This window comes from Erinaceus europaeus, chromosome 4, assembly GCF_950295315.1.
Source record: "Erinaceus europaeus chromosome 4, mEriEur2.1, whole genome shotgun sequence".
NCBI classification, from domain to species: Eukaryota; Metazoa; Chordata; class Mammalia; order Eulipotyphla; family Erinaceidae; genus Erinaceus; species Erinaceus europaeus.
Window position 1 is genome coordinate 139,275,714 of NC_080165.1, and position 21,444 is coordinate 139,297,157.

At 39.2% G+C, this 21,444-nt stretch overlaps 1 protein-coding gene across 2 annotated transcripts in view; it reads left to right on the forward strand.

Moving 5' to 3' along the window:
* The window catches only part of LAMA4 (laminin subunit alpha 4), a 169,362-nt gene that overhangs the window by 128,733 nt on the left and 19,185 nt on the right, over positions 1–21,444 (forward strand). For both annotated transcript variants that reach the window (XM_060190602.1, XM_060190603.1), the window contains exons 25-32: positions 1,810–1,952; positions 7,256–7,394; positions 7,845–7,982; positions 11,458–11,591; positions 13,088–13,252; positions 14,780–14,933; positions 18,479–18,666; positions 20,258–20,447. In XM_060190602.1, the coding sequence (XP_060046585.1) occupies positions 1,810–1,952; positions 7,256–7,394; positions 7,845–7,982; positions 11,458–11,591; positions 13,088–13,252; positions 14,780–14,933; positions 18,479–18,666; positions 20,258–20,447 (1,251 nt within the window). The remainder of the gene's footprint in view (positions 1–1,809; positions 1,953–7,255; positions 7,395–7,844; positions 7,983–11,457; positions 11,592–13,087; positions 13,253–14,779; positions 14,934–18,478; positions 18,667–20,257; positions 20,448–21,444) is intronic.

Consider the following 21,444-nt stretch of genomic DNA (forward strand, 5'->3'; position numbering starts at 1 on the left):
TCCTTTTAAATTATTGCCTAGAATGATTGAAATCAATGTACAGAAAACAAAGAGAGCTCTTAATCTTGAAATAGATCTACAGTAAGTATATTGGTAATACATTTCATCCTCCTTTCACATTAACTACTTTAAGTCTAGAACTTAAAAGTATGAAAAGGTAAACTGTCTTTTAAGTTGAACCAAAATGAGGGAATAAAAGAAAACTTTTTAGTTCAAAGTCCAGAGTCTTTGTAATGACAGTTTACAGAAAGACAATATTTTAGCTTATTTTTTTTACAAAGAATAATTTTATGAACACTTGAAATCCATGAAAGCATTAACATTTCTTAATATTTTTTTAAATTTTTTTTATATTTATTTAATTTATTTATTCCCTTTTGTTGTCCTTGTTGTTTTATTGTTGTAGTTATTATTGTTGTTGTCGTTGTTGGATAGGACAGAGAGAAATGGAGAGAGGGAGGGGAAGACAGAGAGGAGGAGAGAAAGATAGACACCTGCAGACCTGCTTCACTGTGAAGTGACTCCCCTGCAGGTGGGGAGCCGGGGTTTGAACCGGGATCCTTATGCCGGTCCTTGTGCTTTGCGCCACCTGCGCTTAGCCCGCTGCACTACAGCCCGACTCCCAAGCATTAACATTTCTAAGAATATATATATTCCCTTAGGCTATCTGGGTCCCCCACAGGAAGTGCAAGGATTGTCTCCATTTTGTGTCTTGTATAAACCAAAAGCCTCAGTCAGTTGTTCAGTGGATGCAGTATTTAACTATTGCTCTAACATTGCCAAAATGTCCTTAGACTCTCATTGTATCACCAAAAAATGACATCTGGTAATAATTTAAGTCTAGAAGCTATCTGTTAAGAATTCTTCCCCAAATGCTCAAAAGGACAAAAGAAGGGCCAGGTGGTGGTGCACCTAGTTGAGTGCACACATTACATTGCAGAAGGACCCAGATTTGAGCCCCTCGTCCCCACCTGCAGGAGGAAACTTTGCAAATGGTACAGCAGGGCTGCAGGTGTCTCTCTTCCTCTCTCTTTCCTGCTTCCCTCTCAATTTCTGGTTGTCTCTTTCCAACAAATAAATAAGGATAATTTTTAAAAAAGGACAAAAGAGTACATCTCTTGGGAGCTTTTTTTTAAAGATTTTTTAAAATATTTATCCCCTTTGGTTGCTCTTGTGTTTTATTATTGTAGTTATTACTGTTGTTGTTATCGATGTCAGTGTTGTTGGATAGGACAGAGAAAAATGTAGAGAGGAGGAGAAGACAGAGGGGGGGAGAGAAAGATAGACACCTGCAGACCTGCTTCATCGCCTGTGAATCAACTCCCCTGCAGGTGGGGAGCCAGGGTTTCAAGCCAAGATCCTTATACCTAACCCACTGCACTCCTTCTTGGGAACTTTTATCTTAGGCTAGCTCCCACTCTATACTGAAATCTTCCTCCAGACAATGTAACTGATTTATTTTTTAAATATGATTTCTTTATTTATTACTGCATATAAACAGAGAAATTGAGAAGGGAGAGGAAGTTAAGAGAGGGAAAGAGACAGAGAGACTACATAAGCCCTGCTTCACCACTCATGAAGCTTTCCTCCTGCAGGGAAGTGGACCAGGGGCTTGAACCTGGGTCCTTACGCACAATAATGTGTGCACTTAACCCGGTGCACCATCTCCTGGCCCCCATCTTCTACGAGCAAACAAATATAAGATTATGCAAGTGTAGCTGTTAGGATCAGAATAATTTTAAATTGCTAGTAGCCCCAGAAACGATTGTCAAACAGTGACCAAGACTTACTACACATTATTTATTTCAGATCTCAATAATCTACCACAATGATAAGAAAATGATCTTGGTAGTTGACAGACGACATGTCAAGAGCATGGATAATGAAAAAATGAAAATACCTTTTACGGATATATACATTGGAGGGGCTCCCCCTGAAGTCTTACAGTCCAAGTAAGTTTCTTTAAGAACATAATTATTCCTGTTTACGCACTGGGCTAAGTTTTCAGTGTCCACAAAGGATTTATAAAAGGGTCAAACACTCCCACTTCCTACTACACCTGTGCATAGGCTCAGGCACATGCAGTCAAGTGCCCTCATCCCCTTGAATTATCATCTGCTAGAATCTACAATTCTCCTCAATTATTATAATAATCTTAGAACATAATCTGAGGTGATGCATCTTCTCATCAATAAGTAGAAAGGTGGAATTTATGAGTAGTTAAAACAAAAAGACATTATATCTTTTTACTTTTATTTTAGCCTTAATTTAAATTTATTTTCACTCTTAAAAAGCATCTTGGGGGAGAGGGTGCCTTATACGAGTGCATAAGGACCCAGGTTCAAGCCCCTGGTTCCCAACTGAAGTAGGAAAGCTTCACGCATGGTGAAGCTGGGCTGCTGGTGTCTCTCTGTCCCTTTCCCTCAATGTCTCCTCTGCCCTCTCAATTTCTCTCTGTCTATATTCAATAATAAATAAATAAATAAATAAATACATTTTTTAAATGTTAGAAAAACATCTGAGGGTATGAAAAAAATGAGTTTATAAGTTTATCCACTGGGTTGTGGATTATGTAAAAATGACTTTATTTTGACATATTCAAAAATTCAACTTTCTTTTGGTACAATCAATTCATAACATCAGAGACTCTAACACTGAGGAACTACTTCAAGATATTCCATTTCAGTATTTCTCAACTCTGGTTCTCATGAGAATAATTTGGAGAGATTTAATAAACAATACTATCCATGACCAAATTCAAGAAATTCTAATTGACTTGAGCTAATGCCCCAACACCAAGATTCCTTTCCAAACTCAATACCTGCAATCATGGCAGCTGCAATGTTGAACCATTAATGTCGCCATTCTGTGTGTTAATTAGCATGCTTCTTGAGGTGGAATCTTACTAGAGAAGAGTATACTAGGATTAGTACCCTGTAGTTTGGCCAGTGTTTATCTGAAATCCTTCTTACTTGGTCCAAGTTAATTTCATATATATTCAATATGCAATGACATATTCTTGGACATCTGCTATATGCTAGGCATACATAATATGTACTAGGATTACACTGTTGAATACAAAGCCACCCCTTACAGACAAAGTATGCCTTTCTTCAGATCCAAAGACTAACATTTGCTTAGACATTCCTCTAGCCTAATGTGGTGACAGTGACAAAGTCAAGAAGCAAGTTCATGACTCAAGTGAATTGCTAATAGACAAAAAATAGATTTAAATTGTAACTTTTTTCTTTGATCTTTTTTCTATTGGGGAATTAATGTTTTACATTCAACAGTAAATATAATAGTTTGGACATGCATAACATTTCAAAGTTTTCCATATAACAAAACAACCCCCACTAGATCCTCTGTCATCCTTCTTGGACCTGTATTCTCCCCCCCTCTGATCTCAGAGTCTTTTACTTTGGTGCAATACACCAATTCCAGTTCAGCTTCTACTTGTGTTTTCTCTGCTGATCTTATTTTTCAACGTCTGCCTGAGAGTGAGATCATCCCATATTCTACCTTCTGTTTCTGACTTATTTCACTTAACATGAATTTTTCAACGTCCACCCACGATCGGCCGAAAACGGTGAAGTGACCATTTTTTTTTTTTTTTTTCTTATCCCTCTGGGAGCATGGACCCAGGGTCATTGTGGGTTGCAGAAGGTAGAAGGTCTGGCTTCTGTAATTGCTTCCCTGCTGAACATGGGCGTTGACTGGTCGGTCCATACTCCCAGCCTGTCTCTCTCTTTCCCTAGTAGGGTGGGGCTCTGGGGAAGCTGAGCTCCAGGACACATTGGTGGGGTCTTCAATCCAGGGAAGTCTGGCTGGCATCCTGATGACACCTGGAACCTGGTGACTGAAAAGAGAGTTAACATACAAAGCCAAACAAATTTTTGAGCAATCATGGACCCAAAGCTTGGAAAAGTGGAGAGGAAGTTTTAGGGAGGTACTCACTGCAAACTCTAGTGTACTTCTGCTTTCTTACTTTGGTGCCATACTCCAAACTCAGTCAATTTCTGCTTTGCGTTTCTACTTCTTCTTTTTTTTTTTTTTACATTCCCCAGATTCCCATTTAACAATACAACCCCCACTATTTCATTCATCATTTTTCATGGACCTGTATTCTCCCCACCCACCCACCCACCCCAGAGTCTTTTACTTTGGTGTAATACTCCAATTCCATTTCAGGTTCAACTTGTGTTTTCTTTTCTAATCTTGTTTTTCAACTTCGACCAACCTCTGTGGAGAACAGTCTGAAGTGACCATTTTTTATAGTTGAGTAGTATTCCATTGTGTATATATACCACACTTGCTCAGCCATTAATCTGCTGTTGGACACCTGGGTTGCTTCCAGGTTTTGTCTATGACAAATTGTGCTGCCAAGAACATATGTGTACACAGATCTTTTTAAACGGCTGTGTTGGGTTCCTTAGGATATATCCCCAGGAAAGGAATTGCAGGATCATAGGCTAGCTCTATTCCTAGTCTTCTGAAAGTTCTCCACAGAGAACCAATTGACATTCCTACCAACGGTGCAGGAGGGTTCCTTTGACCCCACAACCTCTCCAGCATTTGCTGCTGTTACCTTTTCTGATGTATGACATTCTCACAGGAGTGAAGTGGTATCTCATTGTTGTCTTTATTTGCATTTCTCTGACAATCAAAGACTTGGAGAATTTTTTCATGTGTTTCTCAGGCTTCTGGATCTCTTCTGTGGTGAATATTCTGTCCATGTCCTCCCCCCATTTTGGATGGGGTTATTTGTTTTCTTGTTGAGTTTGGCAAGCTCTTTATATATTCTGGTTATTAGCCTCTTGTCTGATGTATGGCATGTAAAGATCTTCTCCCATTCTGTGATGGGTCTCTTGGTTTGGGTAGTGGTTTCTTTTGCTGTGCAGAAGCTTTTTAATTTGATGTAGTCCCATAGGTTTATAGTTGCCTTAGTAGTCTTTCTAATTGGATTTGTTTCATTGAAGATGTCTTTAAAATTTACACGGAAAAGAGTTCTGCCAATATTTTCCTCTAAGTATCTGATAGTTTGTGGTCTAACATCAAAGTCCTTGATCCACTTGTAATTTACTCCTGTATTTGGTGAAATATAGTGGCTCAGTTTCATTCTTCTGCATGTTTCAACCCATTTTTGTAACACCATTTGTTGAAGAGATTCTGCTTTCCCCTTCTAATAGTCTGGGCTCCTTTGTCAAAGATTAGATGTCCATAAGTGAGGGGGCTTACTTCTGGGCTCTCAATTCTATTCCACTGGTCAGTGTGTCTATTCATGTTCCAGTACCAAGCAGTTTTGATGACAATTGCCCTATAATACAATTTGAGATCTGGGACTGTGATACCTCCAGTTATGTTCTTTCTTCTCAAGATTGTTTTGGCACTTCTAAGTCTTTTCTGGTTCCAGATGAACATTTGTAGCATTTGTTCTATTCTCCTAAAAAAATGTGCTTGGGATCTTGATGGGAATAGCATTCAATTTGTAGATGGCTCTGGGTATTATATTCACTTTGATGATGTTAATTCTTCTAACCCATGAACATGGAATATATTTTCACTTCTTTGTGTCTTTTTCAGTTTCCTTGAGTAGTGACTCATAGTTTTCAGTATACAAGTCTTGCACTTATTTGGTTATATTTACTCCTAGATATTTTATTGTTTTTGTTGCTACAATAAAAGGAATTGATTTCTGGATTTCAACTTCTAACTTAGTGTTTGCATAGAGGAATGCCACTGACTTTTGAATGTTAATTTTGTAGCCTGATACCTCACTGTATTGCCTAATGATGTCCAAAAGCTTCTTGCTACATTCCTAAGGATTTTCTATGTATACTATCATGTCATCTGCAAATAGGCAGAGTTTAACTTCTTCTCTTCCAATCTGTATGCCTCTAATTCCTTGCTCCTGCCTGATTGCTATGGCAAGAACTTCCAACACTATGTTGAATAGTAATGGTGATAGTGGGCAGCCCTGTCTAGTGCCTGATCTGAGGGGAAATGCTTCCAGTTTTTCACCACTGAGTATGATGTTGGCTGTAGGTTTGCTATATATAGACTCCACTATCTTCAGGAATTTTCCATCTATTCCCATTTTTGTAGTGTTTTGATCATAAAGTGATGTTGTATTTTGTCAAAGGCTTTCTCTGCATCTATTGATACGACCATGTGATTTTTGGTCTTGCTTTTGTTGATGTGGTGGATCACGTTGATTGATTTATGAATATTAAACCAACCTTGCATCCCTGGGATAAACCCCACTTGATCATAATGAACAATCTTTTTAATATACTGCCGTATCCAGTTGGCTAGAATTTTGTTCAATATTTTAGCAACTATCTTCATCAGAGAGATTAATCTGTAGTTTTCTTTTTTGGTTGTGTCCCTGTCTGCTTTTGGTATCAAAGTGATAATGGCTTCATAGAGGCTGGAAGGAAGTATTCCAGTATCTTCAATATTCTGGAAGACTTTTAAAAGTAGAGGTACTAGTTCTTCTTTGAAGGTTTTATAGAATTCATTTGTAAAACCATCTGGTCCAGGACTTTTATTTTTGGGGAGTTTTTTGATAACTGTTTCAATTTCATTAGCTGTGATGGGCCTGTTCATGTTATCTAGTTCCTCTTTACTTAATTTTGGAAGTTCATAGGTATCTAGGAAATTGTTCATTTCTTCCAGGTTCTCTAGCTTGTTGGCATATAGTTGTTCATAGAAGCTTCGCATGATATATTGAATTTCTGTGGTGTCTGTTGTGATATCTCCTCTTTCATTTATGATCTGATTTATTTGAGTCTTCTCCCTTTTTTTGTTTTGTGAGTCTGGCTAAAGGTTTGTCAATTTTGTTAACTCTTTTGAAGAACCGACATTTACTTTCGTTGACCTTTTGTATGGTTTTCTTATTTTCAGTGTTATTTATTTCTGCTCTAACTTTAATGATTTCTGTCCTTCTGGTTGCTTTAGGGTTCCTTTGTTCTTCTTCTTCTAGATCTTTCAGATGTGCAATCAGGCTGTTTATTTGTGCTTTTTCTTGTTTTCTAATGGCTATGATTTTGTTAATGTCTCCTTTCTTAAAAAAAAATGGGGAAATAGAGACATAAAGAAACATGTAAAAAAGAAAGAAAGAAAGAAAGCAGGAGATTGTGAATGATTTAAAATGGTACTTCAAATGACTATAAAATCAAACTTCCTATAGTACAAATGCAGAGTCGGATCATCATAACCATGATGATTAGTGAATGTTTTTTCTTTTTACCAGGACACTGAGAACACACCTTCTGCTAGATGTCAGCTTCAGAGGATGCATGAAGGGTTTCCAGTTCCAAAAGAAAGATTTCAACTTGTTAGAACAGACAGAGACCTTGGGGGTTGGTTATGGATGCCCAGAAGATGTTCTCGTAAGTACTAGTCAGTCAAAAACTTTTTAAATTAATAACTTCTATCTTAAGTATCACTCTCAAAAATTGGGAAGCATATTATGAGCTTCTCTACTGGCCTTATTTTACATAAAATCCCTCTGCAACCAGTAAAAAAAGAATGATTATTCAGCTAGAAAAGCTATGGAGTTTACTCTGTAATTTGTCCAACTGCTTCAGTTTTTCAATGGGTAGAGTTCCCAAAGCCCAGAGAATACGTGACCATCTCTATTCACTTGTGACAAAAAGTAGAGAGAGTGAAACTCTATTAGATGACCACAAAAGGAAGACTAATAGGCCAGGGTTATGTAAACCAGATGTTAAAGCAGAAACTGTTATTATAGGAATTAACATTCAAGGCCCTCAGTCTGGGAAGTCAACATTTGAAGCATCTGATACTTATGAAACACTGTTTCCTTTTTTGCTACACAGATATCACGAAGAGCATATTTCAGTGGACAGAGTTTCATTGCTTCCACTCAGAAAATATCCTTCTTTGACAGCTTTGAAGGAGGTTTTAATTTCCGAACCTTACAACCAAATGGGTTGCTGTTCTATTATGCTTCGGGGGTAAGCACTCAATTTTTGCTGAGGGGTGGGGGTGGGGGTGGCGGGGAGGAATTAGCTGTTTTTAAAATGGCTTTGTCTATTAAAAACAATCCTTTTTAATCATGTCAAACGTGATTTGGTGTTCATATTAACTTTAATTAATGTGTGAACACACAATGTCTTGTTTCAGATACTTTGTAAGATATTATGTATATTGAACACCAGTAGCTTTTATCCTGGTACAGAAAGACTCATCACTCGGGGTTCAGGCTGAGAATTCAGGGACTCTGTATACTCAGTGGGGAGAAATTACATCTTATTTTTTTTCTCCAACCAAATCTGGCATTTTACTCGGTTAGGAATATTAGCAATAAACCATACTAGCTTTAATAGATACCTGTGACTTTGTCATTAATAGAAATGAGAGGGGCGAGACAGTGGCACACCCAGTTAAAGCCACATATTACCAAGTGCAAGGACCCAGGTTTGAGCCCCCGATGCCCACCTGCAAGGGGGTCTGCTTTATAAGCTGTGAAGCAAGTCTGCAGGTGTCTTATCTTTCCCTCCCTCTATCTCCCTGTCCTCTCTCAGTTTCTTTCTGTCCTATCCAATAACAAAAAAGAAAAATGGCCACCAGGAGCAGTGGATTGAGAATGCGGTTCTGAGCCCCAGTGATATCCCTGGTAGCAATACAATAAATAAATCACAGGTAGTTTTTATTTTCCATCACAGTTGTTACAGGTCTCAGTATATTACTTTTTTCCTTAAATTTCTTAATTATAGCATTTAATATGTCTGCTACTAAATTTTACTAATCAGTGTCTTCAGGAAGTATGTATGTTACTAATCCCAGATTTACTGCTTTAATATATTAAAAACTGCACTGCAATGTGATCGGTTCTCCATGTATTCCTATGCATTTTCATACCTTTTAAAACATTGTTTTATGAATGGGTCCATATGTATCGCCACAACTTCCAAAGGATTTCATAGCACATACACAAAGTTCATCACTGTTAGTGTATACTGAGAATATACACTTGTGAAATTTATAGATAGAATGAAAGAAGAAGAAAGTATTTCTATGTTGTTGGATGTGCCATAGAATGTTTGAATTCGGGGGTCAGGCGGTGGCGCAGTGGGTTAAGCACATGTGGCGCAAAGCTCAAGGACCTGCGTAAGGATACCGATTCAAGCCCCTGGCTCCCCACATGCAGGGACTCGCTCCACAGGCGATGAAGCAGGTCTGCAGGTGTCTGTCTTTCTCTCCCCCTCTCTGTCTGACCCTCCTCTCTCCATTTCTCTCTGTCCTATCCAACAACGAACAACATCAACAATGGTAGTAATAATAACCACAACAAGGCTACAACAACAAGGGCAACAAAAGGGGGGGTGGGAAATGGCCTCCAGGAGCGGTGGATTCATGGTGCGGGCACCGAGCCCAGCAATAACCCTGGAGGAAAAAAAGAAAAAAAAAAAAGAATGTTTGAATTTAGTTTATATGGATATGCTATCCAAGAATAAAAAGAGAACAGTTAGGCATTTGACAACCCCAGATGGACAGCTGGGGGCTGGAACCAGGATACGTGAGTGGGTCCTTACACTTGCGTTTAACTCAGTGCACCACCACCCAGCCCCTCAGTCATAACTTATAAAAGTAGATTTTACTTTTTTATAATCTTTTAATATTTACTTATTTTCCTTTTTGTTGCCCTTGTTGTTGTAGTTATTGTTGTTTTTGTTATTGATGTTGTCGTCATTGTTAGATAGGACTGAGAGAAGTGGAGAGAGAGAGGGGGAGAGAAAGACAGACACCTGCAGACCTGCTTCACCACCTGTGAAGCGACTCCCCTGCAGGTGGGGAGCCGGCGGCTCCAACCTGGATCCTTAAGCCCGTCCTTGCGCTTAGCCTGCTGCACTACCGCCCGACTCCCTCGATTTTACTTTTTATCCTTATTGTCTTGTATGTCCCCATTTATATATAACAATTTAGTATACATCAGTAACATATGTGAGCATTTACCCAAGGGAGTTTGTATTACTGCTCTCCAGAACCTGCCTCAGATAGCCATGGCTAGTTAAATAACACTTCTTGTCCACAACATGTAATTATGGTGAAGGTATTTTCATTTCCTCCTTCTTTTTTCCTTCCTTCCTTCCTTCCTTCCTTCCTTCCTTCCTTCCTTCCTTCCTTCCTTTCTCCTTCTTCTTCTTCTTCTTTTTAATCTTTTAATACTCTCCAGGGTTTCTGCTCCCAGTCTACTCCAGCCTGACTTTTAGAGACAGAAGAATACAGGACAGAAAGAGAGAGAGAAAGAGAGAGAGAGAGAGAGAAAGGCCATAGCACTGAAGCTTCCTTCAATGGGTTGGGCTGAGTGTGGGTAGCACACATGGCAAAGTGTCCCACTAGCCAGGTGAGTTATTTTCCCTGTCCATTTTGTTTTAATACTTTGAGACAAGAAATAAGCAACTCTGAAGCAAACGTTAACTTTGGCTTCCTTTCTATTTCTCTTCTGCCTCTGTCAGTAAAAAATGAAGTTTTTTTAAAAAGCCAAACTAGCAAAAGTACTCTTGCCTAAGCATCTAGCTATATTTCCCAAGGAGACTCAAATATTGCCATTATGAAAGTGATTAAATATAAGACCAGAGACAGAATAGAAATGCCTGAGTGAAGAAAGTAACTGGTACCAGGCTCACACTCAGCATGGCAAAATCACCAGGAAGTTTCAGTTCAAAATATGGGAGATTCTTTTTTTTTTTTCCACTGAGCTTTGTCTAATTTTAAAGGCAATGCCAAAGGCTGGCAAGCTAGCTCACATAAATAGTGCACCTGCTTTGTCATTCACACGACTCAGCTTTGAGCCTGGCCCCCACCACACTAGAGGAAGAGCTGTGATGTATTTCCCCTCCTTTATTTGTCTCGATCTCTCCACTTCTATCTGAAAAACTTGGCTCAGAGTATTGGAGTCCTGACCACCATAAAATAAAATACATAGGGAGTCGGGCTGTAGTGCAGCGGGCTAAGCGCAGGTGGCGCAAAGCACAAGGACCGGCATAAGGATCCCGGTTCGAACCCTGGCTCCCCACCTGCAGGGGAGTTGCTTCACAAGCGGTGAAGCAGGTCTGCAGGTGTCTATCTTTCTCTCCTCCTCTCTGTCTTCCCCTCCGTCTCTCCATTTCTCTCTGTCCTATCCAACAACGACAACAATAATAACTACAACAATAAAACAACAAGGGCAACAAAAGGGAATAAATAAATAAAATAAATATAAAAAAATAAAAAATAAAATACATAAACAAAAACACACTTTTTAGTGAAAGAAAAAAAGTGATGCCAATAGTCATTAAAGTATTATGCTGTTACTCATGTATATTATTTAAGAAATTTCACACGCACACATTAGGTAATCCTCTAAGCAGTCCCATTAAGTGTTGAGATATGTTCATCTTTTGGACCCCTGGACTTCCTGCTTACACACCTGCACTTGCCTTTTAGTCTGATGTATTCTCTGTTGCGTTGGACAATGGAACCGTGATCATGGATGTAAACGGAATCAAGGTGAAGTCAGCAGATAAGCAGTACAATGATGGACACTCTCACTTCATTATTACCTCTGTCTCACCCACAAGGTACAGCCCGTGACTTTATGTTCTTTCTATTTCGTCGTTGTGTTTGCAAGGCATCACTGTCAGAAGTAACCACTATTAATAGTAGGCTTTCTTTATTATCTTTCCGGTGGCTTAGGAAATAATGGTGAAAGACACAAACTTCTATTAAAAAATTAATAAAGTTCAAGACATGACAAATAAGTGACTATAAAATACTTAACAAAAAAAAATCTACATTTGCTTTCCATTAAAGCAATTAGCTACAATCTCCTTGAGGGAAATGGCTACACATACATATGTCGTTTTTTTTTCAAGTAAATTAAACTTTATTGAAAACAGGACATGATACAGAAAGAGAGAGAGAGAGAGAGAGACGGAGAGAGAGGAACTTAAATGGTTGCAGTCAGGGCCAAAGAGAGATACACATGCCTTTTAAGTAGAGGTTTTTGCTCATAGACCAAATACTGGTTTCACTTAGGTGTTTTTAAGAAGCTATTTTAAGTGCTACCTTATGGACACATTTTAAAAGCTCTGATTTTTATCTTTAAATAAGATTACCAAGGGAGATGTGGGAGAGGGGAGTTACGAAGTTATAAGCTCAATGAACTTTGATAAAGGGATATTTGTGCTCTGGTAAAAGCAGTTAATGTGGATATGATGAGGAACTGAACTTCGGAACCACTTAGAGGCTTGTAAACTAAGCTGACCTCAAAAACAAATAAAACTATTATTGAATTTTTAAAATGCATACATAAAAGTATGGGGGAGGGGAAGCTGTTTGGAATAAGAAGTGAATCCTGGTTATAAATGCTGCCGTTTTTAAACTGATTCTGTGGAGTCCTTTGTCACAAATTAACAATGGACATTTTCCAGATTCAGTTTCCATGCAAGAGTAAAACCATTCTCCTGGGGCTGGATAATGACTTATCTGGTAGAATGTACATGATACCATGCACAAGGACCGGAGTTAAATCCCCCCTCCATCCCCACCTGTGGAGGGAGCTTCACAAGTGGTGGAGCAGTGCTGCAGGTGTCTCTTGTTTGATAGAGGTCTCTCAACCTTTATCACAAAGAAACAAAGAGAAAAAAAAATGGCCACTTTGTACAGCGCTGCTAAGCAGGCACTGAGTCCCAGTGAAAACTCTGGTGGCAAGAAAAAAGAAGAAAAGAAATGAAAAGACAAGAAAAGAAAAAATGATTTTCCACAAATGTGAATAACTGACTACCATGAAGTATGTTCTCTTCCCCACAAATAAGCCGACAAAAAGAACACTGAAAACTAATTGTCTGAATTACTTGCTTTCTTGGGTTTCACTTCCAGTTGTAACTCCGGAAGGTTTTTCTACATATAGAAATAGGCAGCCATTTTATCCAGTATTTCATGAAGAGGCTGGTAATTTGCCTTTTCACGAATTAGATGTTCCAGTTCAACCCTAAGGGAAAACCTACAGCCTAGTGTGGAACTTAAGGTAACATGTCAGCTATGTGCTGTGTAAAGAAGCTTTTCTCCATTGCAGATATGAACTGATGGTAGATGCAAGTAAACTTGAGAGCAAGAACCCTACCAAAGGGAAAGCAGAACAGACACAAGCAGGCGAGAAGAAGTTTTACTTCGGTGGCTCACCCGTCAGTCCGCAATTCACTAATTTCACCGGCTGCATCAGTAATGCCTACTTTACCAGGTGTGACGTTTTGATCAATGATGGTTCTATATTATTGATAAAGAAATATCAAGTAGGGGGGCCGGGCGATTCCACACCAGGTTAAGTGCACATAGTACGAAGTGCAAGGACCCGCGGAAGGATCCAGGTTTGAGGCCACCGGATCCCCACCTGCTGGGAGGGGGGGCTCCTTTGCAAGTGGTGAAGTAGGTCTGCTGGTGTCTGCTCTCTCCCTGTCTTCCCCTCCTCTCTCAATTTCTCTGTGTCCTATCCAACAGCAACAGAAATGGCCGCCAGGAGCAGTGAATTCTAGTGCAGGCACTGAGCCCCAGCGATAACGCTAGATGCAAAGAGGGAAAGGGAGAGAGAGAGAGAAGAAAATAAATATCAAGTATCCTGGAACATGGTGGCAGAGGAGGACATAGAGGGGCTTGAATAGTTAGTTATGTGGAAAATTGAGAAATGCGACACGTGTATAAACTACTGTACTTTACTGTTGACTCGAAACCATTAATCCCCCCAATAAATAAATATAAAAAGAAAAGAAAAAATATACTTAGAAGAAAGGGGGAATCGAGTAAATGATAAACTATATTATGAAAATTGAAAAATATGGAATTGGAATGCAATAATTAGAAGCTTACATGTGCCTGAGTAACTGACACAGCTTTCTGAGTGTTTTGCCCTTTAAATCCTCTATGACCTTAGCTTAGCAAGCCTTCATTTCTTTACTTGAAAAATGTAGATAACATTGCATGGTAGGCTTGTTATGAAGATTAAATGAAAAGACAGGCATAAAGTTCTTGGCATACAGCCATACAGCCAACCACAAATATTAGGTGCAATTATTTTCTGTACTTAACTACTAGTTGTGGAGCATAAACATACTCAAGTCCTTGTTAGAAGTTTAAGAAAGAGAGAGTCGGCGGTAGCGCAGCTGGTTAAGCGCAGGTGGCAAGGGTTAAGCTCAAAGACCTGCGCAAGGATCCTGGTTCCAGCCCCCGGCTCCCCACCTGCAGGGGAGTCGCTTCACAAGCGGTGAAGCACGTCTGCAGTTGTCTATCTTTCTCTCCTCTTCTCTGTCTTCCCCTTCTCTCTCCATTTCTCTCTGTCCTATCCAAAAACAATGACATCAGTAATAATTAGTACAACAATAAAACAAGGGCAACAAAAGGGAATAAATAAATATATTTTAAAAGTTTAAGATAGAGGTTTAATAGAATACATGACTTTAAGCAAAGCCATTAATCGAGATCCCTAACTCTCACAATGAGGACTGCCTACATATAAGAACAAGCAAGCTAAAAATGGAACACAGCCTAAGTAACACAGGGAGAAGATGTTCATCTGTCAGAATGTGCTGGGGCCACATACATAATTGTTGATTAACTGGTTAAACAATCACCTAAAGGATGATGATGGAAATAGTGGTTGATGGATAAAGATCCAAAATAAATTGATTGATAGGCTTCTTTCATTTCTATAGTTTTCATTATGTGGGTCTAAGTAATATTTTCAAGGCTTTTTTTTTTCCTCTTATAAACATAGGTTGGATAGAGATGTGGAAGTGGAAGATTTCCAGCGGTATTCTGAAAAAGTCCACACATCTCTTTATGAGTGTCCCATTGAATCTGCACCCTTGTTTCTCCTTCACAAGAAGGAAAAAAACTCCTCAAAGCCAAAAACAAGTCAGAGCAAGAAGGTAAAAGATAATGCCGTGTCATGTCTCCAGTCGCTTTCCTATCCCGTGCACACAACTCTAGACACCGGTACTTCAGGAGACTTGCTCTGGTTTGCACTGCGCATGTATAAGATGGGATTCTTGTGATGTCCAATGTTCAATCCAATTCACTAGTTTTGTTGCATCAATTCTTGTTCCCAAAGAAATAAGTTGAATCAGTTTTCACTCATACTTCCCATTCAGTACCAGTATAATGGTTAAAATTGCTCTGCACTTAACAGCTTCTAGCTATGATGTTTAGCACCATAATTCTCTACCAGCATAATTCTGTGACAGCAGCCAGGGAGAACGGCTTCTCATCAAAATCTTGAGTCTTTTTTTTTTTGCATTGAATTCTCTGACAAGTATTCTTTTTCATTCATTTACTTCTTCTATGCATATCATTCTCCTTCATGACAAATGGAACTTTTAATTATTGGGAAACTTCTTTTAATTCTTTCAGGTTCACCCCCTCCTTTCTGATCTACTTTTAGCAATGTACTCAGGTACCAGTTCTCCCAACCTGGCCCAAGTCAACACAATTTCCCTTCTGAATTATTGTACTGGTCTCCCAGTAGGTCTTCCTGGTTCTCTACCTTCCTGTCAGAAGAGAGCTGTCAGGGTGTATGCCTATACCTGATCACTGTCACCAGAGGTCAATTAGTAAGCAAGTGACTGTTTGTTGAGAAGGAAGTGGAAGCAAGCCAAGAAATTACAAAAAAAAAAAAATTATAGAAGTCAGACCTTCCACCTTCTGCACCCCATAATGATCTTGGGTCCATGCCCCCAAACAGACAAAGCATAGAGATGGGATACAGAATTCTGGTGGTGGGAACTGTGTGAAATTGTACCCCTCTTATCCTATAGTCTTATCAATATGTTTTATCGTTTATTTTATAAAAGTACAATTTTTAAAAATCAACCTGCTAGGCAGGCAGAAATTTCTAAAGAGATAATATACCATAAACCTTCTTAAGAAAGAGAGTGATAAAATGAAAGGGCAGGGACAGAAAGCAAAAACACAAAGTAAAACTTGGACTGGGTTTAGCATATTGCACCAAAGCAAAGAACTCTGGGAAAGTGGGTAGTGTTTTCTTGTCCTGGTGCATGTTGGCAAGAGATGTAAGTTGGGGGTGACAGTGTTTGGCAGGCATCTATCACTCAGAGATAAGCATATATACCCATATATCAACAACTTTACTGTAACACCCAATAAAGTTTTTAGAAGGAAGATAAAGAAAGAAAGAAAGAAAGAAAGAAAGAAAGAAAGAAAGAAAGAAAGAAAGAAAGAAAGAAAGAAAGAAAGACAAAAGGACAGCAGGATGGTACATTTCCACAGTGGGGAGCAGGCAGAAAAGAGGTGTAGTGTTGCCCTCCAGAAAAGGAGCTTTTATGAGACTCTCCTCCCACCTCCCCATCCCCTCATCTCAGAAGTCTGATTGGATGGTGTTAGTTCAGTTGACAATCCTGGACTGGATGAACCCCTTTCCAGGTGTTGTTGACTCAGTCTGAAGGTGTGTCATGGTCCTCTGTGGTTGGCTCTGCTTCCAGATATCTTTGTCATGGAGTCAGTGTGCTCAGCTCTGACAGGGTAGTGTTCCCATGATTTTGAACGTAGTCAGCTATAGGGAGATGCTCTAGTGTGACTGTTACTGTTATTGTTCTGTTCTGTTAGAGTGAGAGAAGGGAGTCTGCTTTCATATACCCAGAGAAATCGCACTCTTTGCCACTGCCCTCATACACTTTTGTTTACAGCCTCAGTAGCTTACCTCCCTGAACATGGTGGCTTCAAGTTCCATGCAATGGAGACTTTATAGATAGAGACAGGGAGGGAGAGCACAAAAGGACACGTGGACTGGGCATGATATATTACATCAAAACAAAGGACTCTGGGGGAAGGTGGGGAGGGGCAGAATAGAACTGTGGGGTTCTGTCGCATAATAAAATCGTACCCGTGTATCAGTGGTCAGTAACTACACTGTAAAGCATTAGACCCCTTACTAAAAAAGTTTTTTTTCTCTAAACCTGTATAACTTCTCATTATCTAAAAAAGTAAAACCACGGGGCTGGAGAGACAGCATAATGTTTCTGCAAAAGACTTTCATGCCTGAGGCTCTGAGGTCCCAAGTTCAATCCCCAACTCAACCATAAACCAGAGCTGAACAGTTTTCTGGTCATTCTCCCTGTTTCTCTCTCTCTTATTAAAATTAAATAAAATATCATTTTAAAATTTAAAAAATAAAATAATTCATTTTTTTTAAAAGTAATAAGCCTCATTCATTCCCTAGCAAGTCTCCTAAGGTCCCTTCTATCTGGCATCAGCCTATCTTCCAATTCACTGTTTTCATATTTGTTTTTCCAAGTCCATTTTTAATTCTTTCCAAAAGAGGAGCCACTTCTCATCTTTCTATTCTAAAACCATATACTGCATGTGGAAGACATGTAAAAACATTGATTTCTTTCCATTTCACTTCTTACTATTACGTAGTCAGCCCCTGCTTGAATACATAAATGAGTGGCTGAATGAGCAAATCTATTTTACTTATTTTTATTTTTCTTCAGAAATCAGGACTAAATAATAGCATAGATTTACAAGTCTGCATTTTAAAACCAGCAAAGCAACCTTAAGAGCAGAGCATATGAATGAATCTGTATCCTGCCATATAGTTTGCCATACCTCTATTACCAAAAATATATTTTTTAATTATCTATTATCTGTTATTTATTGGAGAGACAGCCAGAAATCAAAAGGCTGATAGAGAGGGAGAGAGACAGAGAGACACCTGCAGTCCTGCTTCACCACTTGCAGAGCTTCCCCCCCTGCAGGTGGGGGTCAGGCACTCAAACCCAGGTGCACCACTGCTTGGCCCCACCCAAAATATTTTATAGCTCTTACTAAGTATGTTAACTTTTCACACAATTTGTGTAAACATAATCTCTATATTAAAGTGATAATTTTGCCTCTGGAGTGATGTTTTATTGATTGATTCTCCGTTCGCTGAGTGTCAACTTTTTCTTTTCTCACCATTGTTTAAAATGTGCATGTAATGTAATGACAGAGCAGCTCTGACTACAGCTTCACTTTAGCTCTGCTTAGCTATCACAGACTTCACATTTACATTTACTAACTTACTGCCATGTTGTCGTTGCTTCTGCCATTTGCTGTAGGTGCCTGCAGGAGGGGACAGGGGTCTAGTGCCTCATGAAGGAAGAATGTGTGGTTAATATGGACTTTGTTGTCTCACTGGCCATAATCATTCTCCTCAGAATAGAATTAAGGGAGATAACATGATGCTTATGCAAATGAAGTTTTCATGCCTGAGACTCCAAAGCTTCAGATCCAATCCCCCATCCTATCAGATGCCAGAGCTGAGCAGTGATCTGGTTAAATAAATATTTTTAAAAAAAAAGTATTATCCTAGTAATAGTGGTAAAGGAATGTTAATTACTAAGAAATTGCAAATGAATTTGTACTCCTGTTGTGTCACTTTTTCTCTCTTAAAATGACTTATTTCCTATTCTTATAGGGAGATAAAAATAAAGATGCACCTTCATGGGATCTGGCTGGCCTGAAATTCTCAGAACAGAACACTCCAACAGACACTCACTGTCACCTTTCCTCCAGTCCTAGAGCAATAGAGCATGCATACCAGTATGGTGGGACAGCCAACAGCCGCCAGGAGTTTGAACACTTAAAGGGAGATTTTGGTGAAAAGTAAGTGACACGCCATCCTTCTAGAATCTTAAAGTCCTGGCTGGGCTTCACCCTTACTTCCATGTGTGATCTTTTCCTGATGACCTCTCGTTTCTGTGCTATTTTAATCTTACTCATTCATCATCAGAATCAATACTTGACAGTACATGGTTCACGCTTTCCAATTACATGTTGTAAGTTTCATCCCAAAAGCAAGGTGCAGGGCTGGACTGTAGCCTACTCAGTTGAGTGTACATGTTACTGTGCTCAAAGACCTGAGTTCAAGCCCCCGGTCCCCTCTTGCAGAAGGGAAGTTTCACAAGCATGTAGTAGAGCTGCAAATATCTCTTTTTCTTTTTTTTTTTTTAATCTATATTTATTGGATAGATACCATCAGAAACGAGAGAGAATGTGGCATAGAGAGACAAAGAGACAGCTGCAGCACTGCTTCACCATTTGCAAAGTTTTCCCCTTTGCAGGTAGGGACTGGGGTCTCAAATCCAGCTCTTTGTGCAGGCAGTATAGCGTGGCATCATTTATAGGTTTTCTCAAGGATTCTTATAGATAATACGTTCAGGAAAGAAAAACTGTAAAGCTTTCTAATTTGTAATTCTCTCTAATAGGTAGAATCAGTATTTTTCTATTCTTCAGGAAGAATTTAGACTCTATCAAACTAAAAATAAGCCAAATATATGTATTTGATCTATGTCCTATAGTTAAATTTCTAGGGTTTTAATCTCAACATATTCTGGTGACTGTCTTTATCATGTGCTGTCTATCAATTGCTTCTGACTAGGAAAAAAATGAGTCTACGTTTAAGATGGTAGGCACATCCTACTGGAGTTTTCATTGTGTATTATTTGTTGAGCCAGAGCCTCATGTGTGTTTCTGTTGAGATGAAGGAGGGGAAAGACCAGGGCACCACAACTTCCCTCATGCCTTGGCACTGCCAGATAGTGTGAAGGCCGCACCTGGACCTAGAGCAGGGCAAGGCAATGCACTCTACGTGACAGTCATTCCTCTGGCACAATCATAGTATCTTTATGCAAATGTATTTTTTAAGAGATTTCTCTTTTTAGTTATTGAATAGAGAAAACCAAAAATCAGAGGGAAGGGGGAGATAGAAAGGGATAGAGACAGAGAGACACCTGCAGCACGGCCTCATCACTCTTGAAGATTGCCCCTTGCAGGTAGGGACTAGGGGTTCAAACCCCGATCCTTGCACATTGTAACATGCTCAACCAGGGGCACCACCACCCAGCCCCTCTTAGTATTTTTCCACATGAGTCAGCTTCTTTAATATATAGAACTTGTTATAACCATATTTTCAAGATAAAACATAGATGTGATCCTTAACTGAAATGTTTCTTTAAATGTGGAATGTATTTCTGATATTTAAGGAATGAGAGATCTTATAACTGTTTAGTTAGTGTTCTCCCAACATTTAAGAATAATACTAAGAGGTGACCAGAAGAACTGTTGCTTGAGAGTAGATAGAATGCCTACTTACTAATTCTGCTTTACACACTGTCACACTGTATTGCTCTGGCAACTTAGAGATCCCACACAGACTCACTCACACAGGGTCAACTTTTCTTTTTACATTTACCAGGTCTCAGTTTTCCATTCGTCTGAAAACTCGTTCCTCCCATGGGATGGTCTTCTATGTGGCAGATGAGGAAGAGAATGACTTCATGACTCTATTCTTAGCTCACGGTCGCTTGATCTTCATGTTTAACGTTGGCCACAAGAAATTGAAGATTAGAAGCCAAGAGAAATACAATGATGGACTATGGCATGATGTAAGTTGAAAGTAGAGAGTATTAATAGCAAAGGTCCACCACCAAAGGAGCTGACACTACTATGTAGCCACCAGTGAATATGGAAACATCAATTTAAAAATCTACTCCTGCTGCTATATACTCAGAGTTCAATTACAACAACTTCTACTAACTCCTTATAGATTTAAACACACTATTGTCTAAATATATATATATATATATTTTGGGGGTGTGTGGAACAGCTGATAATAATCCTATAAATCAAAATTTCCTGACAGAAACAAGCTGGAGGTATGGATCGACCTGCCAACACCCAGTCCCAGTGGAGAAGCAATTACAAAAGCCAGAACTCCTACCTTCTGGTCCCCCAAAACTATGTTGATCCATACTCCCAGTGGGGGAGAAGTAATAGGAGGAACAAGATAAGAGGGCTCTGAACTCCAGCTCCATCAGGTCCCAGAGAGAGGGGTGAAAAGGAAAGAGAGATTTGGATGTAGTAATAGGGTTATGTGTGGCTTGGAGGGGAAGAGGGGGTTGGACATGGTAGAAAAGGGGGCAAATAAGTACAAATGTAGACAGACAGTTGTAGAGAGGACAGTTAATCCATGTCTGCATACTTGGGAAAACTATAGTGGTTTGCAATGGAGGGAGGGACATGGGATTCAGAAATCTGGTGGTAGGAACAGTGTGGAATTATATCCCTGTTGACATGTAATTTTACAAATCAATATTGAATCTCTAAAAATAAAAATAATAAAAAATTAATCAACCAAAATTTCCTCAATGAAGTAAAACTGGAGTTGGATAGAATTTTTTTTTATTTTTATTTATAAAATGGAAATATTGACAAGACCATAGGGTAAGAGGGATACATTTCCACACAGTTCCCACCACCCGAACTCCCTATCCCATCCCCTCCCCTGATAGCTTTCCTACTCTTTATCCTTCTGGAGTATGGACCAGGGTCATTGTGGAATGCAAAAGGTGGAAGGTCTGGCTTCTGTAATTGCTTCTCCAT